This window comes from Notamacropus eugenii, chromosome 6 (assembly GCF_028372415.1).
Source record: "Notamacropus eugenii isolate mMacEug1 chromosome 6, mMacEug1.pri_v2, whole genome shotgun sequence".
Taxonomy (NCBI): domain Eukaryota; kingdom Metazoa; phylum Chordata; class Mammalia; order Diprotodontia; family Macropodidae; genus Notamacropus; species Notamacropus eugenii.
In genome coordinates, this window is record NC_092877.1 from 56,611,167 (window position 1) to 56,625,713 (window position 14,547).

The 14,547-nt window shown below is 39.9% G+C and overlaps 1 protein-coding gene across 1 annotated transcript in view; it reads left to right on the forward strand.

Annotated features, from left to right (window-relative positions):
• Nucleotides 1-14,547, forward strand: part of ABLIM2 (actin binding LIM protein family member 2) — a 226,249-nt gene that overhangs the window by 47,607 nt on the left and 164,095 nt on the right. Inside the window, exon 3 of the mRNA XM_072620149.1 lies at nt 7,185-7,368. Within this exon, the coding sequence (XP_072476250.1) occupies nt 7,185-7,368 (184 nt within the window). The remainder of the gene's footprint in view (nt 1-7,184; nt 7,369-14,547) is intronic.

Genomic DNA, 14,547 nt, shown 5'->3' on the forward strand with positions numbered 1-14,547 from the left:
GACATGTGAATGGGGAAATAGGGACAGACAGGAGAAATGATGAATTGCTAAGGCTTGGCAACTGATGGAAAATCAATGGTAAGGGAGAACAAAAAGTTAAAGATGGATCCCAAGTATGTGACCATGAATGACTTGGAAACAATTGGGGTAAAATCTAGTAGAAAGTTGACATTATTACATTGGGGTTCAGGCAAAAGGTAAAGGTATGTATATTTAGAGGTCATACAGCAGCTGAGTGTCATGGTAGATTGAGAACAGACCTGAGTTCAAATCCTGCCTCACACACTTATTAGCTGCATGAATCTGGTTAAGTCTCTCTTAATTTCATTCAACCTTAGTTTCTTCATCAGTAAAATGGGGATAATAATAATATCTATTTCATATGTTGGTTATGATGATCAAATGAAATAATTTACTTTGTAAGCTTTAAACACCACATAGATGTTAACTATTTAGTCTATAGAGAGACAATTGAATTCTTGGGAATGGATGAGATCATCATCACTGGATAGAGAAAAGAAGGCCCAGGATATACATTTGAAGGGCATTGATGCTTAGGAGGCGGATGATAGATTGTGATCCATCAAAGGAGATGGAGAGAAAACTGTGAGAAAAACAGAAAACCCAGAGAGTGGAGGAAAGTATTCTATATGAGATGATAGTCAAAAACGTAAAAGATGAAAGAATGATTAAGAAGGATAAGAACTTAGAAAAGACCATCAGTTATAGGTAGGAAACATAGGTAACCTCAGAGAAAGCAGTCTTGGATAGTGGTGAAGCCCAAAGCAGGAATGCAAAGTATTGAAAACTGGGAAGTAAGGGAGTGGAGGCAGCCTGAGGAGGTGACTCAAAGAGGAAAGAGAGAATTTGAGGAGATGACAGGGTCAAAGGTTTTTTAAGGATAGATAAGAAAAGAGTATATTTGTGTTCATTGTGAAAAAAAGCCAGTAGATAGAAGAAGAAAGTGAGTATGAGAGAGAGGGTGTGGTTGACAGGATAAACTCAGAGAGAGTAAGGAATAGGATCCAGGGTACAAATAAGGGGGTGGCCTTGAAAAAGAAAAGGACTCCCTCTTTCTCATCAAATGGAGATGGTGTGGAATGTATTTTGCAGTTTAATTCAAAGAAAAGGCAGCATTATGTAATAACTAGAATGCTGCACTTGGAGCTCAGAAGGCCTGGGTCATCAAAATACTGACCAACTGTGTGATCCCCTTAAGAAGTCACTTACCTTCTCCATCTCCTTATCTGTAAAATGAGAGGTGTAGACTCAGTGACCTCTAAGGTCACTTCTGGCTCCAAATCTGTGGTCCCACACTCCCACAAGTCATTGTGCACTAGCAGAGATAAGGGAGATGAGCTCCATTTCTTCGGGATGGCATGAGAGAAAATCTGCTGAGAAAGAGAGAAGGTAGCAATGGGGAGATTCTCACTCTCTGACCCCAAGTTCTGTTGATCCTGCCTCCTTCACAGCACTCACTTCCTCTATACTGATCCCTCTTCCTTCTCTTTGTAACCTTATTTTATCCTACTCCCCTTCACCTTTCTTGCAAACTGGACTTACTGGCTGTGGTCAGACCTCAACATGCCATCTCCTCCCTCCAAATATATGTCCAGGTTCTTAGCTGGACACATCAATTCTGCTTCAAAGGCCAGAGTTTCACATGTAGCATTTGCATTACATTACTGGTAAGTCTTAATTCTTTTAGTCATTCAATAAATATTTAATGAGGGAAGACTTCATGGGTGCTAAATATGGGAAATACCAAAAGAGCACATGATGTTCCCATCCTCTGGGAGCTTAAAATCTACTTGGGAAAACTAGATATATACACATAGAAGATGTCCAGCAGGATATGATAACAGAAGACAGTATGTGATTGTGTCACTTTGCAAGTCATTAGTGTCACGTGAATCTAGATAGAGAGTAGACAGGTTCTCTGTGGACAGGAAGTGGTTGGAGAAGGCCTCATGAAACAACTGTTGAAGGAATAGGGATTATTTTACTTTGATTTGCTTTGTAGGACAGAGCTCAAATCAGTGGGGGTATGTGGTAGATAGCGAATGGAGAGAACTTCAGAAAGGCAGGATTTGACTTGATATAAGGAAAAAACTTCTTAACCATTAGATCTATCCCAAACAGAAATAGGCTAACTCACAAGGTAGTGAGTGTCCCATCATAATTAAGCAAAGATTTTTCAGATATTATTAATATATTATTATTATTTGGAGTATAGATTATTATTTAGATATTTAGACATGTTGAAGCGGAGATTGGATAGCCATTGTGAGTACTGTAGAGGGCATCCTTGTTCAGACATGGGCTGAACTAGATACACTTCTAGTGTCCCTTTCTCCCTTGACATTCTATGATAAAGTTTGAGTAGCACCTTGAGGGAAGGTAGGGAGGACTGTGGACAAATCATTGGACTTGACATCAGAAGAGAAATTCAAAACCCAGATCTACTACTTACTACTTGTATAACCTTGAACAAGTTACCTAACTTCTTTCAGCCTCAGTTTCTTCATCTGTAAAACGAAGGTGTTGGACCTCTATGATCCCTTCCAAGTCTAAATCTATGATCCTACAACAAGATTTGGAGAAACTGATTGTGGATGGGAGGAGTCATTCCAGACTGGGCAACAGCTATCCCATGGAAGACTTTCTAACACTAGACTGACATTTCTTAGAGGTTGTGCTTTCCTCTTCCTTCTCTCTTCCATCATCCTGGAGACTCAAGACATTTACCCTTGTTTGGCTAAAGAACTAGCATTCAAAGAGTCATGTTAACTGGTCTAAGTTCTGGGTTGTGAAATCAGTTTGTGAACTTCTGAACCTCTATACCATGTTTCCTCCCAGGAGGGATCAGCAAGTTAGGTGTCTCTAATGATGATCTATGATCATTCTTCAAATTATATTGAACTCAGCAATTCAGTATGCTATGGTATAGGGCAGAGGTGGGGAACCTGAGGCCTCGAGGCCACATGTAGCCCTGTAGGTCCTCAAGTGTGGCCCTTTGACTGAATCCAAACTAGAAGTTTGGACTGAACAAAAAATATGTGTGCATGTGTGTGTATCTATGTGTACATATACACATATATGTATACACACATATGTGTGTGTGTATATATATATAATATGTGTTCTTGTCATTCCCTGCCCCCTACTGCCATCACCATTAAAATATAAATTGTTTGAGGGTAGGGACTATTCAAATTTTGTCTTTCTTGTTCAGTTTGTTTCAGTCATGTCCAACTCTGTGACCCCATTTGAGATTTTCTTGGCAAAGATACTGGAGTGGTTTGCAATTGCCTTCTCCAACTTATTTAACAGATGAGGAAGCTGAGGCAGTCAGGGTTAAGTAAATTGCCCAGGGTCACACAACCAGTAAGTGTCTGAGGTGAGATTTGAATTCAGATCTTCCTGACTTCAGGTCTAGCATTCTATCTTCCTCTCCACCTAACTGCCTCCTTTGTGTCTTTAATACACATAAAAGTGCCTGGCATGTAGTAGGTAAGTTATAAATGCTTATTGGATTGAATTGAGTTCCAGACACTCTCTGGGTAATCTTGGACCAGACATTGACCCTTTGAACCTTAGTTTCCTCCTTTATAAAAGGAAGGGCTTAGACTACATGACCTCTAAGGTCCCCTTTGGCTCTGAGAATCTTTGCTTTTCTTTTACTCAACAGGCTGAGGGTCTGTTTTCCATATCTCTAGCTCTGGTGCTTCTGAGGAGCTTGTGTGCCTTGGATAGGCCAGGTCTCTGGGTCACCTCAGGCCTTTTGGCTCTTGGACTTGTTTGTCCTCTTGACTTTTGCCCTCTTTTCCTTTTAGACTTCAGATATCTTTTATACCACCCAGTCCCTATGTGGAGCAATTCTACTGAGAAAGCAAATTTCCATCCCTACTTAATATTGGCACAATTTTACTCCATTAATTTGCCTTCAGAAAAATGTGTAAGAAAATGTTTGTTCACAGCCAGGCTCCAAGCATTCTTTGTGTGTTTGTACTTAGCCTTAAAGACAAGGAGAGAATCATGACTGAGATCAAAGCTTTCTCTGTTGTCACGGCTCTTCCCCATCTTTCCCCTTTTATACTTTTTAACTCTTTTGATTAACTTACTGCTTCCCAGCCTTGGTTCACACTTTCCCCAACCAGAATGCCTCTCCTTTAAAACTGAGGATCAAGAATCATAGCTTTTTGAGCCAGAATGGTCATTTTGCAGAGGAGGAAACACAAGTCCAGAAAGCCAAAGTGTTTTGCCCAAGGGCACAGCAGCATAGATATTCCCATAAAGATAGAAATATATTTGGAAAGCCAACCTAGAAACAATAACCCACCAATTCCATAGTGCTCCATCACAATTAGATCCAGACTAATTTACCCACCTATCCAGTATCTTTTCTGCCAACAAACATCTGAAACTATAATATATTTCAGCTTAGGAACACCATCCCAGGCATCCTGTGTACACTGCTTTTATGTACATAAAAAGAGAGTGCATGCTATTGCCAGCAGTTAACCTCAGAAACAGAAAACATGGTACCCTCCTTAGAGTTATTAGCAACAGGTTACTCTCCTTGCAGCCTTGATTATGGTAACAACGAATGAATGAACCAAGGAAAGCCTCATGGCACAGTGGAAAAAGTGAAAACAGAGGATTTGGGATCAAAGCTTTCCTCTGTCAATCACCAGCTCTCTGACTCCATTTTTCTGCTCTGAGCATGTCCCCATGTCTGCAATGTTCTCCATCCTCATCTCTGCCTCCTGGCTTCCTTTAAGTTTCATCTAACCTTTCACCTTCTATAGGAAACCTTCCTTATCCTTCTTAATTCTGATAACTTGCTTCCACTGATTTATCCTGTAGAAAGCTTTTCGTACCTAGTTGTTACATGTGGTCTCCCCTATTAGACTGTGAGTTCCTCAAGGGCAGGGATTGTATTTTGCCTTTCTTTGTATTTCCGGCATTTAGCCAGTGCCCAGCACATAGTAAGTTCTTAATAAATGTTTACTGATTGACTGACTGACCTTGACAAGTCATCCTTCCTCTGAAATTTAGATTCCCTCACCTGTAAAAGGAGGGTGTTGGACTAGATGGCATTTAAGGTCCCTCCTAGTTGCACATGAATGACTTGACTGAAGGCTCATGTCAGGTTCCACTACCATCTCCAAGAAGCCCTGTCTGACCAGTGCAGCCCATACTGGTTTCTCCCTACTGGGAATTCCCATGCATTGACTGTCATCACTGACTTATTACAAGTTGTAATTACAAATCATCTTGCTGTTTCCATGTTTCTTGTCATAACTTATTCCGTAAGCTGCCTAAAGGCAAGGTCCATGGCATAGCATCCTTTGAGTGCCATGCAATTAGAGTCCAGTTCAATCTAGCAAACCTTTATGGAGTGTCCGTGATGTGCAAGGTTTTAAGCACTAAGGATACAAAAGTAAAATGAAAAAACAAGCCCAGCCCTTGAGGAGATTGCCTTTCCTTTACATAAGGGATATAACATAAAAATAGGAGGCTCAGTGATTATTTGTTTACTGATTTTCTTGGGATCTAGTTTCCCCAGCTAATGGTATTCCATGGGAAGGAGGATCCTTTGGGTTGTAGGATTACTCATAATCACAATAACAATAAAAGACATTTATTAAAGACTTTATAATTTTAAAAATTGTTTTATTGATGCCTTTTACCTCCAGTCATTTCCAGCTATACCTCCCCCCCACCATACATTGAGTCCTCCCTTGCAACAAAGAAAAGCAGTTAAAGTAAGATCATTTGAGACACAAGGAGTACATCTGACAGTGTATGCAGTATTCCATATCCACAGTCCCCTACCATCACCACCACCACTGCCTGGAAGGAAGGTGGGATATTCGCTCATCTCTTCTTGTGCCCAAATAGGTCATTCCAGTTACTCTGAATGTGGCCCTATTTTAGTTTGGTTTATGCTATTATAGTGATGTATATTGTTCTCCTTGATGTATTTACTTCAGATTGCATTCATTCCTATGAGTAATTCTCCACAATTCTCCGAATCTCACATATTCTTCATGAGGTGCAATAATATTTCCTTATATTCATATAACCAAGTTTGTTCTGTCATTCCACAACTAATCCATTCATTTCCTTTTAAAAAATATTTACTGCAACAAAGCTCTGGATAATTTCCAAAGTACTTTACCTACTATATCTTATTTCATTTTTACAATTATCTTATAAGATAATAAATAAGAGCTTACATTTCTTTTGCACTTTAAGGTTCCAAAGTACTTTCCTCCCAGTGTGAGGTGGGTATTGGAGGAGCAATGGTTACCGCCATTTCACAGATGCAGAATTGGAGACTGAGAGCTTTAACTGGCTTGAGGTCACATAGCTGTTTAGAGGCACAATGAGAATGCAAACCCAAATCTTCAGATTTAATAAATCAATGATCTTTTTACCATATCAAATGTGAGACCTCAGGCTTAACTGTGGATGGGTTGAGGTATACTGAGACAGGTCTAAAATATAATGATAATAATAACGGTCACTTATATAACACTTTTCAAAGTGTTTTCTTGTTATTTAGTTATGCCCAACTCTTTGTGACCCCATTTAGAGTTTCCTTGGTAGGGATACTGGAATGGTTTGCCATTTCCTTCTCCAGTTCATTTTACAGATGAAGAAACTGAGGTAAACAGGGTTAAATGACTTGCCCCGGGTCATATAGTTAGTAAGTGTCTGAGGTCACATTTGAACTTAGGAAGATGGGTATTCCTCACTCCAAGTCCAACACTCTACCCACTGCTCCATCTAGCTAACCATGCTTAACACATCAAAGTGCTTAGCAATTATTATTCTATTGAACCTCATAGTGGCTGGAGAGTAATTAAAGAAGGCAAATATTATTATCCCCAACTTACAAATAAGGAAACTGAGGCTAAGGAAGCTTATACAGCTTGCCCAGTGTAACATGGCCACTAAGAGAGTCAAACACTTCCAAGCCTGGCATTCTTTCTATAGCACTTTCCTCCCACACCATCAGTGAAAAATTGACACAACCCAAGAATAGGAAGGTCTTCACTCACAACTTCCACCAAAGAAAAAGTCACTTTCTTGGAGGATTGGACTTCTGGGCAGAGCTTGTCTGTATTTCCCTGAAGCCTAAGTGAATTATTCTCTCCTTCTTTTCTTTGTAGCTTGTGGCTGTGACTTGGCGGAAGGCGGGTTTTTTGTGAGGCAGGGAGAATACATTTGCACGTTGGACTATCAAAGACTCTATGGTACCCGCTGCTTCAGCTGTGATCAGTTCATCGAGGGCGAAGTGGTGTCAGCCTTGGGGAAGACCTATCACCCAGATTGTTTTGTGTGTGCTGTTTGTAGGTAAGTGACAAAGGACAGCATAGGTTGTTGTATTGTTGTTCATTAATTCCACCAGAGAATGAAAATTCACTGGTTCTATTAGTTAAATATAGTGAGGACAAGCCTCCGGTATTTCTTCAGGCCTGGGAGGGATCTGTGAAATCATTTAGTCCAATCCAGGAGCAGGGAACCTACAGGCTGGAGTCACACATGGCCCTCTAGGTCCTCAAGTGCAGTCCTTTGACTGAGTCCAAGTTTTATAGATCAATTTTTTTTATTAAGGGGATATGTTCTGTGAAGTCTGGATTCAGTCAAGGGCTTGAGGGCCTGGAGGGCCACATGTGGCCTTGAGGCTGTAGGTTTCCCCGCCCCTGGTCCAAGCCCTTCATTTTACAGATGAGGAAACTGAGGCCCAGAGTAACACCTTAGAATCTCAGTTCTCTGGGTTTTCATTGGTAAAATGAGGGATTTGGCTCAGAATATCTATTTCCATAGATAATTAAGTGTCTTAGGTAATCTCTAAGTAGTAAGGCAATCTGGAGAGAAGTGGCATTTGAGTTAGGAAAATCTTAGTATAAAAGTAAGATCTGATAGAAAATGTTTATTTCTCCATATTGTGTGGTCTCCTCATTCAGAGTAATAATTTACAAGATATCTTCTATATGTTATCTAATTTTATCCTCACTATACTCCTGTGAAGTAGATAGTCTAAGAATTATTATTTTTTTGTAGCTAAAGAAACCTAGGAACAGAAAGTTCAAGTGATTTGCTTCCTTGGTGACAGAGCTGGGATTTGAACATAAATCTCTTAACTTCTAGTCTAGCTCTCTTTTTGCCATACCTGCATGCCCACTACTCCAATGGTCCCCAGGCCACCCCATTGGCTGTGACAGACACTGTCAGGATTGGGGGAGGCATTCAGTGTCCTCTTGGCACCTGGTTTCAAGGTCGTTCTTGAGAAGGCCAGAAATGTTTGGGCAGCTGTTACTGTGGTGGGTGGGTGCAGGAATCTATGCCATCTTGTGAGACAGTTCATTGTCCTTCCTCCCCACATGCTAATTCCCTCCACCACACCCCAACTCCTGTTGTGCTTGGCTGCCTTCCCTCCTCCCCTCTGCCTATTTCAATCTTCCCCACATTTGCAGGTCTGGCTCAGAGCCCACGGCCTCCAACTATTCCATCCCACACTGATTTTTCCTTTCTCCACACTGCACAAACAATTTCATGCAGTTTGTCTCTAACTGTTCCATTGTTTCATCTGGGCACATTTTTTCCCTGTCTGATTATCCTTTAGCTTATATAGGTTAAACTCTAACCTATAAGAGAACAGTCCTGGATCTTGTGTTATGTTTCCCCAGTGCTCTCCACAGTGTCTAGCATAGGACTGGACAGACAACAGGATCTCAATAAATCCTTTTTGATCACCCGTGGTTGCTTTGGTTTGGTGCAGTACTCCAGAGAATTATTTGATCTTTGCTAACTGTTGCATTGTGGTGTAGTGCTATGGGAGGACTAGAATTAAAATTAGAAAAACCTGGGCTTGAATCCAGCCTCAGACATTTTGTAATGGTGCGACTCTGGGTGAGTCATTTATATTTCCTGAGTCTCAGTTTCCTCATCTGTAGAATGGGGGATGATAATAATAACACGGACCTCACCAGGGTGACATAACATGTGAAATAGTTTACAAACATTATATGAGTTACGGTGATGGTGAAAAGTTGATGCATCAAAATAATCTACTTTTCTCTGTCTGGGAGGCATTTTTCCTCAATAACACATATCCCAACAGTCACTTGTAAGGGTGATCTGGAAAATTTGATTAACGTTCTAAATAAATCATTGCTCATTTGCATTAAATAACAAGTGTATTATTGAGCTGCTAGTAACAATCCTTTGCATGTGTATACTATTTCATAGTTTTCAAATGATTTCTTATTCATTATCTTCCTATGACCCTGTGAGGCAGGCATGAAAAAGTATAATCAGTCCTATTATAGAGACAATGTAAACTTCTTAAAATAAGAAAGTAGTGTTGTTAGTTGTTTCCAACTCTTTCTTGGAAATAAACCCCTTTTATGGGATTTTCTTGGCAAAGATACTGCAGTGGTTTGCCATTTCCTTCTCCAGCTCATTTTCCAGATGAAGAAACTGAGGCAAAGATGATTAAGTGACCTGCACAGCTGAAGTGTCTGAGATTACATTTGAATTCCGGTCCTCCTGACTTCAGGCCCAGCACTCTCTCCACTGTGCTACATAGCTGCTCTAAACACGTTTCCTTACATATGAAGTAGTTTCCTCACCAGGCCTCTTAAACACAAGTTGCTAACAAAAAGCAGCCAGTGTATCTCCATAGGGAACTGACTGTTCAGGAAACTAGGGCATTCATTAAGGTTGGCATGGGAGCTGAGGTGGGACAGTAGCCTTCTGGGGAAAGAGAGAGGTCTGAATCCAGATCTTAGCAAGTATAAACCAAAGGCTGGTCTAGGTTTATAATCTGGGCTTCTCTGGAGTACTATACTCCAAGGGGCTGAGGTGGAATTAAGAATCTGGGTATAGGAGCAGAGATTTCAAGTTAGAGGGCAGTAAAACATCAAGAGGGAATGAGCCCCTCACTCCCATGCTGCAAAAAAGAAGGGGAAATGTATATGCTATGTCAGTGAGAACACCATTTGTCTCACTCACCCTGCCTCTGGCTGAATCCATTCCTCCTCCTCCCCAACCCCAACAAGTGGCACAGTTACATTTAAGATCTTACATCTTCTTAACCCAATCACATGGATAATCCTCTAGGTTCACATAAACTTTCATTAATTGAAAAAATCACACAGAAGTTAAAAAGCTTAGCTGTAAGCTCCTTGATGTGTCCCACATGCAACACTGAACATTTTCTATGGCTGTCCCCATACCCAGGGCTCTTTTTCTCTTCATTTCCCTCCTCCTGGCTTTCCTCATGTCTCAGCTAAAGTCCCACCTTCTGCAAGAAGCCTTTCCCATCCTTAATCTTAATGACTTCACTCTGAGACTAACCCCAGTGGATCCCATATGTATCTCATTTGTACATAGTAGCCTGTATGCCATCTCTCCCGTTAGACTATGAGCTTCTTGGAGGTAAAGTCTGTTTGTCTATCTTTATAACCCCACCACTTAGCACAGTGCCTACTTCATGGTAGACACTTATAGATACTTCTTTACTGACAGACACACTTTAAAGTTGGAATTTATTCCAGGAACATCCAAAACCTCCATAATTATAATCTGACTACTGGAAACTTTTGAAATTCACAATTCATGAATCGACGCATTGCTTGTCCTTTAAAGTCACCAGAACCAGTCTGTTATAGGAAAAGGAACAGTGTTCCTGGAGTTAGACATTAAATTCAAGGCTCACTTTCCCTAGACTTAAAATGGGGACAATATTATCTGCTTCCCAGGGTTGTCCTATAGAAGAAGAAAGCATTACAGGAAATACTGTAGAAATGTGGAACGTTGTCTCAGGATGAAATATTCTAGTAGGCACTTTCTGTTCCCTTGTCTCTGGATCCTGGTTAATACAACAAAGGAAGACTTTCTCAGAGAAAACACTAATCCTCATTTACACCTCATGGTTTGGTCTAGAAAGAAAGATTTTTCTCTACCGCTAATAAATTTAGGGACAGTATTTGGAGATTTCCTGTTTGTATAGATATAGAGAACATGGCTTCCCCACAAGTAAATCTTCAAAAGTTGGAAGATTGCCAAAACAGGAGTCAAATGCCACATCTGTACCCACTTCTCTCTGTGGTTTGCCTGAATTCCCTGCTGTTACCATCCCTGAGCTGGTAAATCAAGATTCTTCTCCCCCCTGCCACATATGTGTATATATATATATATATATATATATATATATATATATGTATGTATATATGTATGCATGCATATATATACACATACACATATGTATGTATATATATGCATGTGTGTATACATATATGTATATATAATGTGTGTATTATATAAAAATCCCTTCTCTGGAATATATCCTTTGTAAGCATGGAGAGACTTCAGTAGTGAAACACTTCAGATAAGCAACAGTAACAGACAGAAACCATAGAGTTTATTTTGAATTCTGTTCAGATTCAGACTTACCTAGAAACTGATCATACTTCTGTTCCAAATTAGTCTCTGACATACAAATGTATATACAAGAAATATGACAAAGGAAAGTTAAATCTTGAGACTGTTGGATGGAAGAAGCGTTTAATTAAATGTGGAAAGAATAACAGGTCATAGAAATAAATGACTGGGCTATTGTGTTTCACTGTTGGATAGCCTGATATCCATCTCCTTAAGGAATTGTCAGAGAATTTATTTCTGAATAAATGGATTTAGAAATGGGATTTAAAAGAGAATAAAGCCTGGTCAGAATTTTAAATTTTTAAGGAAGAAAATATGGCAGTGCTTCCTTAGAAGAATGTAATATGAGAAGAAAACTCCTACTCATCTTTTAAAACTCAATTCAAATGCCAACCCTGCGACAAAACTTTGATCTGAGTTAGTAATGTCCTTCCTCCCCTCAGACATCATAGCATTAAAAAATATTGTAATCACTTTCTCTCTCTCTCTCTCTGTCTCTTTCTCTCTCTCTCTCTCTGTCTCTGTCTCTCTCTCTGTCTCTGTCTCTCTGTCTCTCTCTCTCTCTGTCTCTCTCTCTGTCTCTCTGTCTCTCTCTCTGTCTCTCTCTCTCTCTCTGTCTCTCTGTCTCTCTCTCTGTCTCTCTGTCTCTCTCTCTGTCTCTCTCTCTCTCTGTCTCTCTCTGTCTCTCTGTCTCTCTCTCTCTCTGTCTCTCTCTCTCTCTCTGCCTCTCTCTTTCTCTCTCTCTCTCTCTCTCTCTCTGTCTCTCTTTTTCTAATCTCCAGACTATCCCTGAATTTTGGCTGCTTTCCATTTGTCTACAATATGTTCAGGTCTCCCCTTTGAAATAATAATAACTTCCCCCTTGACCTTCTCTTCTTCTTTAGCAATAATTCTACATTTCTCCACCCTTTTGAAAAATGTATCTACATTTGAGTCCCTCACTTCCTTATTATCCATCACAGGATTATAGGATAATAGCATAGACAAGATTTGGGGCTACACCCTACAAGTAGCAATCCCATGAGGGAGAGTGTGGGTGTGTGTTGCCAGGTGAGAGCAATCTCTCCAGGTGCATTCAGAAACACGCCACACCCCAACCCTTACTAATTCTTTTACATCAGGTTCAAAAGCAACCAAGGAATGTGTTATGAAATCACCTCATAACTAACACAAGTGTAGAAACTATCTTATCAATTAATTAATTCCAAGCCCTAACCTTGATATGTAAAAAAACAAAGAAACCTATTTTCTCATAAACTTTATGTTCTCTCAGCCTCAAACTGTGGTCTAAAAGGCTTAGACCAACATAATTGTTTAAATGTGGGTGTGTTTGGTGTGTGTGTATATATATGCATATAAATATACATATATGTGTGTAGGTATGTACACACATGTATATGTGGATATGTATGTATATGTGTATGTATATGCACACATGTATATGTATACACATATCTACGTATATAAACAAATATATATAATTTGTTAACAATAACAAATAATGCAAGAACATAAATGAATATTTTACAACATATTAGCTATGAGAAAGGTCACCACCATACTCACCTCAAACCATCAGCTACAACTGATGGCTTCTTCAGAATGCAGGGATTCACATTCCAACAGCTCGGTCCTCTGACTGGCAGTTTCCGTCTCTCAGGATTCTTCTTAGTTTGTCTTCTCCACAAAACAGGAGCTAAACTCAGTTGTTTCAAAATGTCTCTTTAGACTCTGTCAAGGAATGAAGTTATTTTTGCCCGGTTTAACTCTCAAAATTTACTCTCCAAGATTCTATTCTCTCTCATTTCAATATACAATAATGATAAGTCTTTAGGAGAAGGGTCGAATTACCATAGCGTTTGAGGCTGGAAGGAATCTTAGATATTACCTAGTTTGATCTCCTTATTTTACAGAAGACACAGCAGCTCTAAGAGTTTAAATGAGTAGCTATGATTTGAATACATTTTCTTTGATTTCAAATCCAGTTTACTTCTTAATTCCATAAAATCATGATTTTACGTCTCCAGTCCTTTCTGAAACTGCTCTCAGAGGTCCCCAGCGACCACCTAGTCATCAAAGTCAATGTGCTTTTTTGGGTTCTCATCCTCAACCTTCCATAGCTTTTGCCACTGTTGACAAGTTCCTCATATTAGACATTCTTTACTCTGCTGGGTCCCTGAAGCTATTTTCTCCTCCTACTTCTCTAAGCACCATTCAGGCTCTTTGGGTGGGTCATCATCTTTCTTACTCCTTCCTGTAGATTTTTCTCAAGGGTCTTTCACTGGCTCTTTCTTTCCTCTGACATCGCTTTCTCCATTGGCAATATGGTTTACTTTCAGAGTTTCAATTATCGCCTCTACACAGATCACTCTCATACCTTTCTCTCCAGTTCTTATTTCTCTCCTGAACTCTAGACCCTCATTCTGAAATGCCTACAAGACACCTGCATCCAAAGTCACCCCATCTATAACTGAGTTCATTAACCTTCTTCCACGCACTTGTTTTTCCTTCTGATTATATTATTATCTTTCTGATGTTACCATCCACCACCCTCTTAATCTTCTGTCTCCCTTTAAGGATATTGCCCTCTCCACAACATCTCTCTCATCTATCACTTTCTCTTCCCACCACCTCTTATCCAAGACTATTCTTCAGGGAATAGCTAGAATATTCTTTCTGTTGCACAGACTTGGTGGTGTCTGCCATTTCTTTGCTCCCAAATCTCCAGTGGGTCTCTCTGAGTTATGGAATAAAGTTTAAGTTCTTCTACATCACCTTCAAAGACCTTCATAATACAGCCCCTATGATATTTTTCTACCTTTATTTCATGTTACTTCCTCCCACATTCTCTGTGTCAAGTCAGATACCTCTGTCCCCCACAAAAAAACACATTACACTATCATGCCTGTGCCCTGGCTGTTCCCCATGCCTGGATTTCCCTCTGTCTCACTCTTCCCCTTTTGACTTCATATCTCTTCTTTAAAACCCAACTGAAATGTCATGCTTACAAGGAATTCTTCTCTAATTCCTGTCCCACACTCCAGTGCTAATGATCTTCCATTCATCCTTCATGTACCAATTTGT